General features: G+C 45.5%; 1 protein-coding gene across 1 annotated transcript in view; it reads left to right on the top strand.

Annotated features, from left to right (window-relative positions):
- LOC115464626 (collagen alpha-1(II) chain-like) overlaps positions 1-18,071 on the top strand; it is a gene marked incomplete at its 3' end in the record, with an annotated part of 114,943 nt that overhangs the window by 14,568 nt on the left and 82,304 nt on the right. The window contains exon 3 of the mRNA XM_030194990.1: positions 1,787-1,803. Within this exon, the coding sequence (XP_030050850.1) occupies positions 1,787-1,803 (17 nt within the window). The remainder of the gene's footprint in view (positions 1-1,786; positions 1,804-18,071) is intronic.

Genomic DNA, 18,071 nt, shown 5'->3' with positions numbered 1-18,071 from the left:
GAAATCTTTAGGTAACTGGCAGAAGTTGTGTGCAAATGACAAGTGACCTTTCTTAACCCTTTACTGACACAGGTTCTATTTGCATTTAGTACATTTTTAGTAATTTCATGATAGCCACTGGAGACCTGTGTTAGTGAAGAGTTAATTAAAAGTAGTTTAATTATTTTCTAAATGCAGTGTTGGTACACAGTTATGCTAAATGAACCTTTGAATTCTTGTAATATTGCTTTATTTCTTTTTGTCATGCTGGCTTTCAGGATTTTGCCTGACAAGGTTTGTTTCAGAGATTAACACTTACCTGTTGCTTAGCTGCCCTTTGGCTTGGTAATATTTACTCTTGTTCTTCATAATCACATTGAAATTGCTTTAGACCTCGTGCTGGGTCTTTGAATTCTTGCTGCCTCATTACCTGTCCAATCGGGAGATCATTTTGCACTAATGATGTAGGAGCCCTTTTACTAAGCTGCTTAAGCGCTAATGCGCACTTAAAGCATGAAAAATGGCCTAACATGGGATGCACTAAAGCTTTCTATTATTAGGTTTCAATTTACTATTTTCAAGTTGACCTCATTTATTGTATTTATGTTTATTCTTGGTTATTTTACTATTGTTATTCTGTCAACGAAATTGTAAGCTTTATGTTAAACTGTACCTGCTGTACACCACCTTGGGTGAATCTCTTCGTAAAGGTGGTTAATAAATCCCAATAAATAAATTCTGCATTAGCTTAGCCATCTGTGCATGCTAAGGGCCAGATTCTGTAAATGGTGTCTAAAATCTAGACACGTCCATTAGTTTTATTCTATATATCGTGCCTAAAGTTAGGCACGGTGTATAGAATAGCACATAGGACTGTGGAATGCACCTACATTTGGGTGTGGCCATTTATGCTACTTTTAGGCGCGTTCCCCCGAATTCTATAACCATGCATGTAAATTTGAGTAACACCCCCAACATGCCCACACTCCTCCCATGGCTGCGCTCCATTTTCAGCAACGCATGTTATAATTTACGTGGGCCTCTTTTTAGAATACGCCTAAAGAGAAGAACATGCAAATTCCCAATGATTACCAATTACTGATGATAATTGGTTGTTATTGGCCAATTATCAACACTGATTGGCTCATTACTCAAGTAAGTAGCATGTGTAAATTGACCATACACTAAATTTAACACGTTCTACTTGCTGTACCTTATATAGAATCCAGGGGTAAGAGTGTGGTATTTATTTATATTTTGTTCGGGGGGGTTTCGGGCAGAGAATAGGCATGGAAGCGCTATTCAGCTAGCTTGCTGATATCAACAGCACACTAACTGGTTAGCGAGTCCTTAGTACCTCGTACGTAGTACGTGGTGATAGCTTCTGCATTATTTTTAAAAAATGGCTGCATGTTAATGCTAACCTTGGTGCACAGCCAGAAAACACATAGAAAAAGCCTATTTTACAGCTGTGCTAACAATGGGTTTGGCAGGTGGGAAAGTCCCACACTAGGGTAAGTGGCAGCTTAGTAAAAGGTCCTCTTAGTTCCCTATTACTTTGCATGAAGGCTTTGCTTCCTATGTGAAATATCAGGCAGTGCCTCCCTCCACCAAGTGAGGGTGCATTCCCATAGAATGAAGCACTTGGGTTTTGTGGAGAACCTTGCAATTTTGTGTTCAGATTCCGTATCAACTCACTTGTCCTCTTGTGTCCTCTTTGTCCCCTCTGTGTTAAGTAAGGTCACCAAATCAGTCTCAAGGCATCATTATCCTGTTCTAACTTTCTTTTTTGTTTATCATTTAACAGGACAAACAGGCCCCAAGGTAAACTCTACATTTGTACCTTTACTCTTATGATAATTGGGAACAGTTATACAGAAAAATGAATGCTGGATAATTGTATAATGAAAACAAATGTCCCTCCACACTTATATTTAGCTCATTAGAAAATCCAAATCAGAGGAAAGCTAAATAATATTGACTCAAAGTGAATTGTAAAATATGAATAGACTTCAACACGCCAAGGTTGAAATGTTTACTGTTGCAGCCTTTCAACACAGTATCATCTTTACTTCGTCTTCACATGTACAGTGCTCATTATGAGTGTGCCATATTGTTCACTCAAAATGTTTTACAACTAAACTTCTCTTTCTTTATATCACCATATATTTTAAAGAAAGAATATAAAGAAAGAGAAGTTTATTTAGGTAACATTTTGAGTGAATAATATGGCCCACTTATGATGAGCACTTGTAGACGGACTATGACATTGTGCCAAAAGGTTCCAATGTTAAAAGTTTTTCAACCTTGGCATGTTGTACTCCATTCACATTTTACAATTCACTTTGAGTTAATATTATTTAGCTTTCCTTTGATTTTGGATAATTCTATACTCATTAATGGGCAATGATGATTTTCAATAGGGAGACAAGGGATACGAACGAATAAGCAGACATTTTATAATCCTGAGTTAAGAAGGAGAGCTAAAGGATAGAGGGGATCTGTCAAAGGATTGTGATACAGAAGCAGTTTGAATGGATAGGGGGTGTGTCCCAGGGCTGAGACACAGAAGATGTGTTACACGGCTGAGATACAGAACGGGTGTGAATGGTTAGGGTGAGTGTCACAGGGCTGAGATGTAGAAGAAGTGTGAATGGAGGGGGATGTGTTACAGAGCTGAGACAGAGAAGGGGTGTGAATGGGTACGGTGTTTATCACAGGACTGAGATACACGAGGGGTGTGAATGGATAGAGGGAGGTGTCACTGGGCTGATCTATACAAGGGGTGTGAAGTGATAGGGTGAGTATCACAGGGCTGAGATACAGAAGGGGTGTGAATGGATATGGGAATGTGTTACAGAGCTGAGACAGAGAAGGGGTGTGTATGGTTGGGGTAAGTGTAACAGGATTGAGAATGGGTATGGTAGTTTATTCTAGCAGTAAGCCATGGAATGGATATAGATGGATATACTGTAGTATTAAATTCAGGAGGTATAAAAATATTAATGTTTATGATGATGTGCACGGTTTCCCTTACTTGTCCTGGCGTGCTATCTAGCTATTCAGGCTTTTGGGATATCAAAAATTAATATGCATTAGATAGATCTGTATGCCTTGCTTCTATTGCATGCAAATTTGTCTTATTCGTATTTACTACAGACATATCAAAACCCTAACTTGCTGGGGGTTACCCAGGACATATTTGAGAACTACTGTAGTACAATCCTATATAATAATTTGCACCTCCAACGTTCTACGTCTGGGTGCCTGGGTTTGTAACATACTTCCCATTGGTCTGCCCTCGTAATGACGTCAGAGGGCGGATCAGTGAAAGGGAAGGGAAGCCAGCATCAGCCAGCCACAGAACACTGGAGGTGAGTAGAGAATCGCGGGAGAATCACCCCTCTCCTCCGTCCGAGTTCCAGCCCCCTCCCCTCCGAGTTCCATGTCCCCCTACCTCCCTCCCTCCCTCTCCTCCGAGTTCCAGGCCCCCCTCCCCTTCAAGTTCCAGGACCACCCGCCCCTCCCTCCCTTTCCGAGTTCCATGCTCCCCTCTCCTCCAAGTTCTAGACCCCCGTGCCTCCCTCTCTCTCTCTCTCCCCTCCGAGTGCAAGCATGACCTGTCCTCCGCCTGCCCCTCGCCTTCCTGTGTGCCGGCCAGAATTTAAAAATTCTTACCTCGGGGTCTGGCGTCAGCAGTGAAGGTGAGCAGCGCTTCAGCCTGCGTTCCCTTCTGGTCCCGCCCTTCCAGAAACAGGAAATGAGGGTGGGACCAGAGACAGAGCTGAGACAGAAGGGAAGGCAGTTTGAAGCGCCGTGCCTGCTCCACTTCACTGTTGCCACTGGACCACGAGGTAACAAGTTTTAAATTACAGCCGGCACTTAGGAAGGTGAGGGGCAGGCGGGCAGGTTGTTCATGCACTCGGAGGGGAGAGAGAGAGAGGGAGGAAGGCGCGGGGGTCTGGAACTCGGACGAGAGGGGGGGCATGGAATGGGGAGGGGGTCCTGGAACTCAAAGGGGAGGGAGGGGTCCTGCAACTCGAAGGGAAGGGGGGGTCCTGGAACTCGAAGGGGAGTGATCCTGGAACTCGAAGGGGAGGGGGGGTCCTGTAACTCGAAGAGGAGAGGTCCTGGAGCTTGAAAGGGAGGGGGGTCCTGGAACTGGAAGGGGAGGGGTCCTGGAATTGGAAGGAGGGGTCCTGGAACTCGAAGGGAAGGGGAGGGGGTCCTGGAACTCGAAGGGGAGGGGGAGGGGGCCCTAGAACTCGGAGGAGAGGGAGGGAGGTAGGGGGGCATGGAACTCGGAGGGGAAGGGGTTGGAACTCGGAGGAGAGAGAGGGAAGGAGGTAGGGAGGGGGGACATGGAACCTTGCTAGCGCCCATTTTATTTCTATCAGAAACGGGCCTCTTTTACTAGTATTGAATAAGTTAGATTAAGTCAAAATGGTGGCTGAACTAAACACATTATGGTGCGATGGGTGGCAATTCTATAAATTGGTGCCTCAGCGTAGGTGCCCCAATGCTTTGCACTTGGCGCCCATGCTTAGGTGTGCCCTCTTACATCATGTCAAATGGCAGGTGTAAGTTGGCACACCAGGGCTTTTTTCAGGGGGTACTTGGGGGTACTGAGTACTAGCACCTTTTCTATTGCCGAATAAAACTGAATCTTCACCCCAAGCATGGCCTTGTCATATTCTGTGGCTAGTTGCAGGGTACCTGGCTATTGTGGGGCAGTTCCCTCAGTGATTACCCCACCCCTGAAGGATGGCCTGTCATTTGAGTACCAGTGTCTTTTTTGCTAGAAAGAATGCACTGGTGCCAAGTGACTTGTGTAATGTATAATAATCCATAACCTATGCACATAACTGGGGGCACACCCATGGTCTCACCATCCTCTGCTCATGTGTTCCCCCCCCCCCCCCTTTGCAGGTAGGTGCTATGCCACTTACATGCTACATTATAGGATAGCACCTAGTGTACAAAGAGTGGCATGCACCTCTAGGGCTAGTTTATAGAATTGCTTCATACTGTACAGCAGATGCCACTGAAAATATTATGCAGTGTGAAGTAGAAGTATTGATTGTTCTGTAATATAAAATGAAGTATGTAATGCTTGCTAGTTTATGTACCATATAACAGACAATGTAATGACGTTACTGTTCTTTTAGAGCTTTGGTCCTATAAATGAAATACAGGCTGCCATATTTTTCTAGTAGTGGAAAACTATTGTCCTCATCTTGAAGCAATATTGTTTGAACCCTTCAGCATTATTTAATAAGATTGTCTATTGGGTTACCTTCCCTTCCTCTGCAACACATACAGACAGCTAGACAGGTCGGTAGTGGAGTACAACATACTACTGTAGACAAAATGGACATTAGGGTCGACAGTGAGTTGTACTCAATTCAGAAGATAATGTCTAGACCCACAAGCCAAGGTACTGTCATTCTTGGACTTGGAAGACCATGGTTTGCCCAATTTAAGTTCAATCAGTATATCCTTTATGATTCCCCCATCTTTATTAATCCTTCCTATTTCCGATTGTTTTTTCCCTAGCTCTCCCTGTCTGCTGCTGCTGCTGTTTTCACTTTCTCTAATTTCTTCTTCATATTGCATTCTTTTCCTCCTTTGACTTTTTTATTACCATACTTTTGTATCTGTAAGTTTTTGCTAGATGGGTGATCTGTGAGGGTGGGCAGAGACCAAAAAGATGTTGGAGATCACATCAAGTCATAAGAGCAGAATGATGGTCCATCTAACCCAGTATCCTGCTTCCAAGAATGGCCAATCCAGGCTATAGTTACTTGGCAGAATCCCAGATAATGGCAAGATTCCATGCTACCGATTCCAGGGATAAGTAGTGACTTTCCTCATGTTGGGATATGTTTGTAGGAGGTCAAGCATAGTTTTTACATTGAGGTTTGATCTTATTTTCCAGTCCATCTTAAGACATGAGCAATGAGGACCTTCATCTGCAGGAAACCCCAGGTTACCCCTGTCCATGGCTTCACAATTTCATAGGTGTTGAAGAGGGTTCTAGGGATCCAATATAGTGCTTAATGGCACCAATTGAGACCCTTTTATTGAAAGAATGGATGTGTTTTATGAACTGTGAAAATGGGAACTATTAAATCCAGAACCATATCTAGATATAGTTCTTCCCACAGCAGTCCACCATAATCACCACTTCTTTCTCCCTCCATTATGACCTCTAATCCTCTTTTCTTATTCCCTTTTTGGTTGGTAGGAGGAGAGTGACACTCTTCCTGGCATTTCAATATTGCATTTCAGTCATTTTTCTGCTACAGATGTGATATTTTTTTTCAAGTAGCTAGCCATAAGATATGGAAGGTGAAAGTCACAGAGAATGAAATATAACAGGTTAATATGATCAGATGATGGATAGAAGGGAGCAGGGAAGAATGCAGGGCAGCTGATTTAAAATTTTAGAAAGCATTTTTTATGTTTAAACAGTTTTTATTATCATTTCAGCATATTAATTCCAAACAGTACATTTTACTTGACACATTTCCCAACTGAATTATGCTGCATAAATCACACACATTACTGAACAGTATTCAAAACTTTTTAACATTTTTCTCCCCCGTCCTAGTTCCCTCTACCCCCTTAATTGTCTATGAGTTTTAATGGTTGAACACGTTTATTAGCATTTAGCATATTTATCATACACTGCTTCTTACTAGGCTAAATCATCAACAGCTTATGCTCTATAAGCCAAATCAATTCTGATCAAGTTCTTTACACTTGCCATTTCCCCCCCTCCCTTTCTCCTCAGCCTCTCCCTCCCCGCCTCCCCTCCCATCCCCTTGGTATTCATTCATCCAACTAGCCTACATGTTCAGTGCTCTTTTAGTATCTCCTATATTCCCTTATCCCCTCCGGGCTTGGTTCTGATAGCCCGGGGGGTCCCTCCCTCCCCTTCCCTGCATGTCAACCTTATATGTAGGGCTGTTTTGTAGGGGGATTCACTCCCCATGTCAGGGTCACAGCAAATTAAGAAGCAGACTTCGTCCTTGCGGGTTTAGTTCTTGTATGTAATGATCCCAGATCTTTACAAAACTTTTCTTCCGTTTCGGTGATCCCTTTGCTTCCCTGGCTTCCCAAGTGGCCAACTCGTGCACTTGGTTTCTCCAATGCCAGTAAGCCGGAGGGTCTGGTGAAGTCCAATTTTGTAAAATAGTTTTTCTGGCCACCAAACATACTTTGCGACACCATGTTCTATCTCCCCCAGTCTGCGCTTGGAATGCTGTTTGTGTATCTAGTACATAATGATCCCAGGTTCCATCCACGGGCTTCTTTACTATAAGAGACATAAATCTCTGGATCTCTCCCCAAAAAGCTTTCACTCTTGGACATCCCCAAAAGGCATGGTATAGAGTGTGGGGCATGTGATCACATTTAACACATTTCTCCGCTGCTGTGCCGCCTATGTGTCCCCGTTGCCGTCCAGACATGTAGGCCCTCACCACCACTCTAAATCCACATTCTCTAAGTCTCTCATCTATAGTGAGGGTCGGGATATGTGCCAGTGTTGTCCCAATGTCCCATCCCGCTAGAGTGGTTCCCGATTCTTTTTCCCACTTTTGTATGACATAGTTTAAGTTGTGTGGTGGAGTTCGTTTCTGCAGCATTTTATATATGATTGATACTGTCACCCCCGTCGCCTCCATGAGTTGGAAGAATGTCCGTACTTTACCCCCTATTTTCCTCTGTAAATCTGATTGGTGTAGGGCTAAGATGTAGTGTTTGGCTTGGGCATAAGCGAATCGGTCTCCCCATGTAGCCCCAATCTGTGCCTGCAGTTGCTCAAACGGGATAATTGTCGCTCCAGCTCCTAATAAATGCTCCACTCTTATAATTCCTAGTTGTCCCCATCTGAAAAATACCGAATTATTTTGACCTGGTTCAAAATTCGGGTTCCCTCTCAATGATAAGAGCTCTGATGTTGTGGCACTCCCTCCCAACTTTTTAATCATCACCCTCCATGCTGCCTTCAACGGTTGAAGCAATAAACAGCGTCTGAGGTGAGCCGGGAGCCGGTCCTGTTTCAGATGCAGCAAAGTGACCATGTCATAAGGGGCGAAATATTCTTCTTCTACGTCTAGCGGTGTAAATAAGTTAGTCTGGCCAACCCAGTCTCCTATATGCCTTAATAGACATGCCTGATTATATCCGGCCAGATTTGGCAATCCTAGGCCTCTATGACCCCATCCTCCCACTAATAACGGAGTTTGCATTTTGGGTTTCTTTTGTGCCCAGCAAAACCTACTCATTACCCTCTGGACTCTCGTCAGATCTCTCTTCAATACTCTCACGGGGAGCGTCTGCATGAGGTATAACCATCTCGGGAGTATTACCATTCTAATTAGATTTATCCTGCCTCTCAGCGTCATTGGGAGACCTTCCCATTTCTCTAACTGGCGTTTAGTCTCATCCACCATGATGTTGATGTTAATCTCATATAAGTTCTCTAAGTCCATGGTCAATCTGATTCCTAAATATTTAAATTGTTTATCTGCCCATCTCAAGGGAAAATCCTGATTCCATAATTGCTTAACTGTTTGCGATGAAGCCAGCGCTTCAGATTTTGCTAAATTCAGCTTAAGGCCTGCATAGTCTCCATATTCTTTTAGAATTTCCATTAACGCCGAGAGGGATGCCCGCGGTTCCGTGATCATAACTAATAGGTCATCCGCAAAGGCCGCTATTTTGAATACTGAACGCCCCATTTGTATCCCCTTTACTAACGGGTTCTCTATTATCTCTCGAATCAATGGATCAAGAGTCAAGACAAATAGCATCGGGGATAAGGGGCACCCCTGACGAGTTCCCCGTTGTATTAAGAACTCCTCTGATTCCACCCCATTGACTCTTATTTTTGCCTTCGGCCTATGATATAGGGTCCGTACTGCCGCCAAAAACCTGCCGTTAAACCCATATTTTTCCAGCGTCGCGAACAGGAACGCCCAGTGTACTCTATCAAAAGCCTTTTCGGCATCAAAACTGATAAGTAGAGACTGGGCGCCCCTGCGCCTCCGCATTTCCAAGGCCGCTATGATTTTCCTGAGGTTTTTAGCTATTACTCTGCCTTCTACGAAGCCCACTTGTGCCTCATGTATTAACCTTGGCAGTACTCTTTTTATCCGGTTAGCCATTATTTTTGCCAACAATTTAAAATCCACATTCAGAAGAGAAATCGGACGATATGACTCCGGATTTAATAAGTCTCTCCCCGGTTTTGGTAGCACCACTATTTGCGCCAAAGCCAATCCATCCGGCGATTGCTCCATATCTATCATTTTATTAAAATAATTGGTCAACGTTGGGGCAATGCTGTCTCCTAATATTTTATAAAATTCTATTCTTAGCCCATCTGGGCCTGGTGCTTTTTGCCGTTTTCCTTGTGCTATCCCCAGTAACACTTCCTCCACTTCAACTGGCTTGTTCATTTTGTCTCTATCTTGCTGACTAATAGATGGTAAGTTTAAATTGTCTAAATACATAGACTCTGGCAATCCTTGCTCTTCCGGCTTTGCGTAGAGTTTACTATAGAATGCGGCGAAAGTTTGGCAGATTTGCTCAGCCTTAGTCTCTATCTTTCCCTGCCCTCCCCGTATTTGGAGTATTTGTCTCTTACTGCCTCTTGGATTAGCCAGTCTAGCCATCAGACGCCCTGCCTTATTGCCGAACCTGTGTAGCTGATATTTGTAGTACAGCTGAGATTTAGATGCCCGCTGGTGTAACAACATGTTGAGTGCCGTCTGTGTTTCTAAGAGTTTGCTACGGTGGGCGTCTGTTTGTCTCTGTCCATATGCTTTCCGGGCTTGACAGACCAATGCACTCAAACGCAAAATTTCCCTGTTTCGGGCTTTCTTCAGATGGTGATAGTAACTAATTATTTCCCCACGTAGTACTGCCTTTGCTGCATCCCAAAACAAAACCGGGTCTCCTGTATGTTGTGTGTTCAGAGCCATATAATCTTCCCATCGTTCCTTTAATTTCTCTCTGAATGTCCTATCATTGAACAACTCTAGTGGGAACTGCCAAGAGCCGCCCCCAGATCCCGTGTCTCCCATGTTCCACTCTATATACACCCATGCATGGTCTGATATCGTGTAAGGCCCTATATTTACTTCTCTGATCCCTCCAAACATGGCTTCTGATGTGAGTATGTAGTCTATTCTAGCTTGAGATGTATGCGCCCGTGCATGGTGGGTGTAATCCCGCTCACCCGGATGTAGGACTCTCCACGTATCTACTAAGTCCATCATCTGTCCTAGTCGCTTCAGGCCCTTATTGGACGCCGTGTTATCACTCCTCTGCCCCCTAGAGCTGTCTATTGAGGGATCCCACACCGTGTTAAAGTCTCCCCCCACTAGTGTATGAGTTTTAGAGTGTTGGAGAAGATGGGCTATTACTTGGTTGTAAAATTGCTTGTCATATTGATTTGGTGCATAGAGGTTACAAATTAGGATCTTTTGGCCCGCCATCTCCACCTCCACCAACACATATCTGCCCTTTGGATCTCCTTTGAGAAGTCGGACTGCCGCTGCTACCCCTTTCCTAATTAGCACCGCCACTCCTCCTTTCTTCCCCTGTGCTGCTGCTGAAATACATTCCTCCACCCACCATGTCTTTAACTTAGTGTGTTCTTCTTGGCTAAGGTGTGTTTCTTGTAGCAAAGCGATGTCTATTTTATGTCTCTGCAAATGCTGCAATATTTTTGTTCTTTTAATCGGTGAGTTGATACCTCCCACATTCCAGGTGACACATCTAACCATAATCTATAGATGAATTGTATCGTGTCTGCCTCGCTACTAAATCAACTTCTTCTTGCAGAAGGGCATCCCAGCCTATGCCCCTCCGTTCCTGACATCGTTCATGATTCACCCCTTGCCCTTGATCTTTCTTTTTCCCCCATACATTGGTTGACCGCCTACCCCCCTCTAATTCCCCCCTTGCCCTCTTTTCCCCCCCCTTTGCCTGTTTCCTCCCTCTTCCCATCTCATTCCCCATTCCCCCAGACTTGTGTCCCTCAGGAAGGGACCAATCACTTTTAACGCCTCCAATCCTCCCCCCCTGCATTGTTCAGAACATTAGCATTATAACCCTGCATCTCATTTCTTTGTGTTTACCATCATTAAAGCCGTACCTTCAAAAACAGAAAGGGGAAAGGAAGGACGAAAGATAGTGAAACAAATGGGAACCTCCTATACATCATCTCAATACATTGTTCAAGACTCATTTTGCATGTTTTGGGAGACCCCTCATTTGCATTTCATCTATACCAGTATTGCTTTGTTTTCATCCCTTCCCCTCAGTATGTTCTCTTCATGGTCCCCAGCATCTACAAACAGGTGAAGGAAAAACAGAAAAACAACTTAACATTTCTTAAACAATTCTGTTCTCACGTCTGGAGGTGCTGGCCTTGCTCCTACTCCAGATCCTCTCTTTCTCTTTAGATCTTATAGTTTCCAAGTCCCTCATATTTGGGGCTCCAAACTGACATTTAACTTCCCCAAACAGTTCTTGCGTTTGCTGATCGGTGTCTGCTTAAGATGGGGAAGCATATTTGGGGCTCCAAACTGACATTTAACTTCCCCAAACAGTTCTTGCGTTTGCTGATCGGTGTCTGCTTAAGATGGGGAAGCAGTGCTGGTTTCGGTCACCTCTCCCTTCTCCAGCCGCTGTAGAAATCCTTTTGCTTCTTCCACCGATTCATAAAGATGAATTACCCCATTATGGGTGACTCTCAATCGCGCTGGGTATAACAACGCGAAGCGAATCTTCAGGTTAAATAATTGTGAGCAGATTGGGGAAAAAGCACGTCTTTTCTCTGCTACCCCCATCGAGTAGTCCTGAAAGCAAAGAATCTTCTTCTGCTCATACTGCAGAGTGTTCTCATTCCTCGCGGCTTGTAGGATCCACTGTTTATGGGCGAAGTTTAACACCTTCAGGATTATAACTCGCGGCTTAGCGGCTTGCTCTCGACGTACCCCTAGTCGGTGGGCTCTTTCCACTCTCAGGGGGCCGATGGTGTCTGGGAATTTTACTCTTGCTGTGAGCCAGCGCTCCAAAACCCCCACCAGATCTCTGCCTCCTATGGCTTCGGGGAATCCCACTAATCGTAAGTTATTTCTTCGGGACCGGTTTTCAAGGTCCTCTATTTTTTGTTCCATCGTTTCTATTTGTTCCCGCAGTTGTTTTTGTCCGGCTTCCACTTCTGTGACCCGATCTTCCACTTCACTCGTTCGGGTCTGGAACGCTATGCATTCCCGCGTCAAGTCCTCCATGCGGGTCTGTAGCTTCTCTAATTTAGAGTCTATGGGTGATAATCTCCTTTCCAGAAGCTCTTCTAGTACCGTGGTCATTTCAGCCGTTATTTCGGCGACCCACGTGGATGAGACCGAGGAGCCGATCATGCTGGGTGAGGCCGCCATCTTTGTATCCGCCGATTTCTGCCGCAAGCGTTCCTTGGTGCTTGCTTTTGTTGTCATTTCTTTACCTGGCTCCCGCAACGATTGCCAGGACTTCAACCTTCCTTCTGATGTTGTTCAAGCTGGCGTTTTAGGGTTGTAAATAGCCCGAATCTTAGGGGGGGCAAGGATCGAGGTCGGAGAGTGCTTTACATGCGTCCTCTCTCCGGCATGGCGTCACGTGATCCCTCTAGAAAGCATTTTTTAAATTGCTGCCACTGGTGTCTGAGTTGGACTCGGATGTTCAGTGCCGACACTGAACATCCAGGACTTGGACGGCCACTACAAGTTACCCGGGTACTGCCGATATTCCTTGGCAGTTCAGGGATAGCTGCCGGTAAACTCAGGATAATCTTTTTGTGGTCCAGGTACCGCCATGGAATATCAGTGGTGCCCGGATAACTCCTGGCTCTGCTCCAACTCTGTCCCTAGACTGTCCTGGCACTAACTGTGGTGGTTAGAGCAGATATTCCGGGGCACCCCACTTGGAGTATTGTGTTAAGTTTTGAAGGCCTTATCTTGCTAAGAATGTAAAAAGATTTGAAGCGGTTCAGAGAAAAGCGACTAAAATGGTAGGGGTTTTACGTAGCAAGACGTACTTGGAGAGATGTGGAGGGGCATAATCGAATGTCGCCGGTCAAATAGTTCGCCGGCGATCTATTGTGGCGGCGGTGCTACAGCTGGCCGGAACCGTATTATCGAAAAAGATGGCCGGCCATGTTTTCTTTCGATAATACGGTTTAGCCTGGCCAAATGCCAGAGATCACCGGGGTTGAGATCGCCGGTTTTGTTTTTCAGCAATAATGGAAAAAAATGCCGGCTATCTCAAACCTGGCGAAATCCAAGGCATTTGGTCGTGGGAGGAGCCAGCATTTGTAGTGCACTGGTCCCCCTCACATGCCAGGACACCAACTGGGCACCCTAGGGGTCAGTGCGGTGGACTTCAGAAAAATCTCCCACATGCATAGCTCCCTTACTTTGGATGCTGAGCCCCCCAACCCCTCCCCCCAAAACCCACTACCCACAAATGTACAACACTACTGTAGCTCTTAGGGGTGAAGGGGCAACTACATGTGGGTACAGTGGGTTTTGGAGGGCTCCCATTACCAGCACAAGTGTTACAGGTAGGGGGGGATGGGATTGGGTTCGCCTGCCTTAGGTGCACTGCGATACCCACTAGAAGTGCTCCAGGGACCTGCATACACGCAGGCCTCTAGGACTTGTTGCTGCTGTATAACCTTGGCACACCAGTTGACACCTGAAGACTAATCTCTTTGAAAATGTCCTTTATTTGAATAAGCACAGTTTACTCACAGTTAATTGCAGATCAGAGGTTGTGCCCCACTGGCAAAGAGTCTCCCTGGTACTGAGATTAGCAGTAGGTCAGAGCTGGCAGAAGTCTGTACAATGCCCTCTTTCAGCAACATTCAAGGTAATAACTAAGTTCTCTAACGTGGGTAACACATGAAAGGGATCTAAAATTGGCTTACAAAAATGGCCACTACCTCATGGACTAACGGAAACAAAACAGGGCACACTCTGACCCAGTTAGCAGGGGGAAAAGCACCATGGGAGTAGAGCCCACTACCCTACACCCACCACAATGCATTGCTGATGTGACTCTGCAGTACACCTAACAGAAAAGGTGTCACACACACCCGAGAGCCACATCACAACCAGGGAAAGGCTGTCAGAGGATAGAACACATTCTGCTGTCATGGAGGTGGGTACGGCAGTTGAGGCTGGCATACAGGCTGGCAAAAAAGGTTTCTAGTTTTATTTTTTTAGTGTGGGAAGGGGTTGGTGACCAATGGGGGAGTATGGGGAGGTTATCCCCATTCCTTCTGGTGGTCATCTGGTGAGTTGGGGCACCTTTTTGAGGATTGGTCGTGAAAATAAAAGGACCAAGTAAACCCAGCGAAATACTGCTTAACGCCACTTTTTTTCCATTATCGGCGAAAGCTGGCCATCTGGTAGCCACGCCCATGCCCACCCATGTCCCGCCTTCGCTAAGCTGCCAACACGCCCCCTTGAACTTTCGCCAGCAAGGTGACGGGAAAGTGGCGATGCTGTCAAACACGCCGCTTTCGATTATACTGATTTCGCCGCTTTTAAGAAATCGCCGGCCATCTTCCGATTTATGTTGGGAAATAGCTGGTGATCACTTTCGAAAATAAGCTTGTTACTGTCCTAAATGCGTATACACTGGAGGAAAGGAGAAAGAGAGCTGATATGGTATGGATGTTCAAATATTTGAAAGGCACTAATCTGCAAACAAACCTTTTCCAGAGACGGGAAGGTGGTAGAACCAGAGGGCATGAATTGAGGTTGAAAGGGCATAATGACAGGAAGTATTTTTCACTGAGAGGGTGGTAGATACCTGGAATGCCATCCTGCGGGAGGTGGTAGAGATGAAAATGCCAACGGAATTCAAAAATGCGTGGGACAAACACAAAGGAATCCTATTTAGAAGGATCGGATCCAAAGAAGCTTAGCAGAAATTTGGGTGAAAGCTAGTGCTGGGCAGACTTCTATGGTCTGTGCCCTGATCGAGGTTGAATAGATTTGGATGGGCTGGAGTGAAACTTTTCAGGGGCTTTGACAAAAACTTCAGAAATTCTAGAACAAGGCCAGTGCTGGGCAGATTTCTACAGTCTATGCTCTAAAAATGACAAGGATAAATCAAGATCAGGTATACGTATGATGTATCACTTCATACCATATGCAATGAGTTGTATCTTATTGGGCAGACTGGATAGACCATACAGGTCTGTATCTGCCATCATCTACTATGTTAGTATGTAGTTAAGTGTTGCTGAATATTTATTCCCATCCTATTCAGCATGGTTTAATTTGGCAGGATCCTTTCCTGCTCTGTTATAACACACTGAATATTGACCTGTTAAATTGCAACACAAGCTGAAAATGTGGATATTTTCTGTTTGGCGGTATTAGGAGAAAGAGAATGTTGATAATTCAATGTTTGGGTTTTATTATGTCTTGAATCATTGATGATAATTCTGATAATCTTATGTGAGCTACCTTGAACCTTAGTTTGAGGAAAAAGTGTAATATAATACAAACTAGTAAAAAAGGCCCGTTTCTGAAACCAATGAAACGGGTGCTAGCATGTGGCTTTTTTTTTTGTGTGTGTATGTGTCACAGAGTTTTCGTGTGTGTGTGTGTGTGTGTGAGTGTGGGGTGTGTGTGCAGGTTGTTGATGTGTGTCTTTTTTTTTTATTTGTTTTTTGGGTGGGGGCTTGGGAGATGTGCTGTGCTGGCAAAGTAGGATGGATTGGTGTGTGGCTTTGAGGGTGTGTTTCTGTTGTATTGTGTGTGTGTGGTTTGTGGATGGGGGTCTTTCTGTTGGTGAAATGTAAATGTGGTTGTAGGGGGGTCAGCCTTTGCTGAGTGGTGGGTTGTTTTTTCCGGGGTTTTTTTTTTTGTGTTGTGCTGAGGCAGCAGTGTTGTTTTAGATGGGCGGAAGGTAGAGGAGCACGTTCTTGGTCTGTCGGTATTTTTTGGCCGTTTCAGGGCTGCTGTACGGGAACGCTGGAAGTGAAATGTGCTGTGGGAAGCAGCGCCGTCTTTTTCCGTTGGGCTGGGGGTCTGGGCATCCTGGAGGTGGGAGACGGCTTGCCTGAGGACGCGGATGGTTGTTTTAAGTTGGCGGAAGGGAGAGGAGCACGGTCTTGGGCCGTCGGGGGGGGGGGTGATCCGTTATGTTCTGTCCATTTCAGGCCTGCTGCAGGGGAATGCTGGAACATTTATGCACTGCGGGAAGCAGCGCCATCTTTTTCCGGGTGCTTGGGGAATCCCCGAGGTGGGAGATGGCTTGCCTGAGGCTGGGGATGGTTGGGCACGTCCTTGGCCGCTTCAGCAAAAGGGGAAGAGGAAGGGGGTAGGGAGTTACCTGCAGCCGCATGAGAAACCGGGTATTCTTTGTTTGTTTTGTATTATTAGTTTGCATTTCTGTTGTAGAAAGAGTGGATGCCTTTCGAATGATGGAGGTGGTGTGTCGGTGTGCGTTTGTTTCGTTAGTTTTGCAGCCAGTCTCCAGCGATTCCTAGGCAGGGAAGGAGTAGGGAAATTTGCTGCTGGCTGGGTCGCGGGTAATCCTTCCAGCTGGGCCACAGCTTGTCCTGTTCGCCCACGTCCCAGATGGTGAGGGGCACACTGTTCTCCGGCTCCACCGACTCCAAGTCTAGCGAACCCAAATATAGTCTGTGCTATAGGCCCTCCGGCACTCTTCAGTACCGGCATTAGGCATTTAAAAATTTCTTTCACCCCCCCATTTCCGGTCTATTTTTGCACATACCCACAACAGGAATATTCTTCTCTCGTTCAAGCGGTGGTTCTGTGCTCTCCGTGCTGCACAGATAATGAGCCATTCTGCTGGTGAATGCTCCTCCCTTATTGCCACGTAGTTTCCTCTGATTGGTCCGTCTTACGTTGCCTAGCGTTGCCTGGGAACGGTTTTGTGATGGTCCTTTGTGTTTCAGAACATTGAGTGTGTTTTTTCTGATTGGTCCGTCATGCGAGGGCGGGGCTGAGAGACATGGTCAGTGTTGTGGCTTCACCACCATGAATCCATGAACCCTTCAGGGAGTGACTGAGTGACTTCAGAACGTTGTCTTCAGAACGTTGAGGGTGAGTTTTATTATAGTAGATGCCATTTTTAATGAGTTTAACATTAACTTTAATAAAGAGGGAGAGCTGGACAAAATACCACATTTTGAAATAAAGATTAAAGTAGGACAGGGTTGCCCCCTCACCAAGATGAACCCAAACATGTTAATCCAGTCCTATGGCTGCCTCATTGCGTGTAGAGTTCTGATTTCACTAAGAAAAATAGCATTGCATCTTCTTGTATGCAATGGAACAGTGCTCAGAACACAAAACCTTCTTTGAGTTGACAAGCCTGAAGTGAAAATGAGAGAAACTACATCTTGCACCGGTCCATAGTTCAAGAAACTATAGACCACAGCATGCCTTCTTTCTTATATACCGCTTGCAAGTCTGAAAGTTGTCAAAGCGGTGTACATTCAGGTACAGCAGGTATTTTTCTGTCCCTGGATGGTTCACAATCAGGCTTATTTTGAAAGAGAAGGGCGCCCATCTTTCGACACAAATCGGGAGATTGTCGTCCTTCTCCCAGGGTTGCCCAAATCGGCATTATCGAAAGCTGATTTTGGGTGTCCTCAACTGCTTTCCGTCCGACCAAAGTTCAAGGGGCATGTCGGAAGCATAGCGGAGGCGGGACTGTGGCGTGCCTAACACTTGGGCATCCTCCATCGATAATGGAAAAACGAAGGGCGTCCCTAACGAGCGACTTTACTTGGTCCATTTTTTCTTACGACCAAGCCTCAAATAGGTGCCCAAACTGTCCAGACGACCACCGGAGGGAATCGGGGATGGGGATGACCTCCCCCTATTCCCCCAGTGGTCACTAACCCCCTCCCACCTTAAAAAAGAAACTCTTTAAATATTTTTTGCCAGCCTCTATGCCAGCATCAAATGTCATACCCAGCTCCATGACAGCAGTATGCAGGTCCCTGGAGCAGTTTTAGTGGGTGCAGTGTACTTCAGGCAGGC

Source organism: Microcaecilia unicolor, chromosome 3 (genome assembly GCF_901765095.1).
Source record: "Microcaecilia unicolor chromosome 3, aMicUni1.1, whole genome shotgun sequence".
Classification (NCBI taxonomy): domain Eukaryota; kingdom Metazoa; phylum Chordata; class Amphibia; order Gymnophiona; family Siphonopidae; genus Microcaecilia; species Microcaecilia unicolor.
This window is presented reverse-complemented; position numbering and strand designations above follow the sequence as displayed.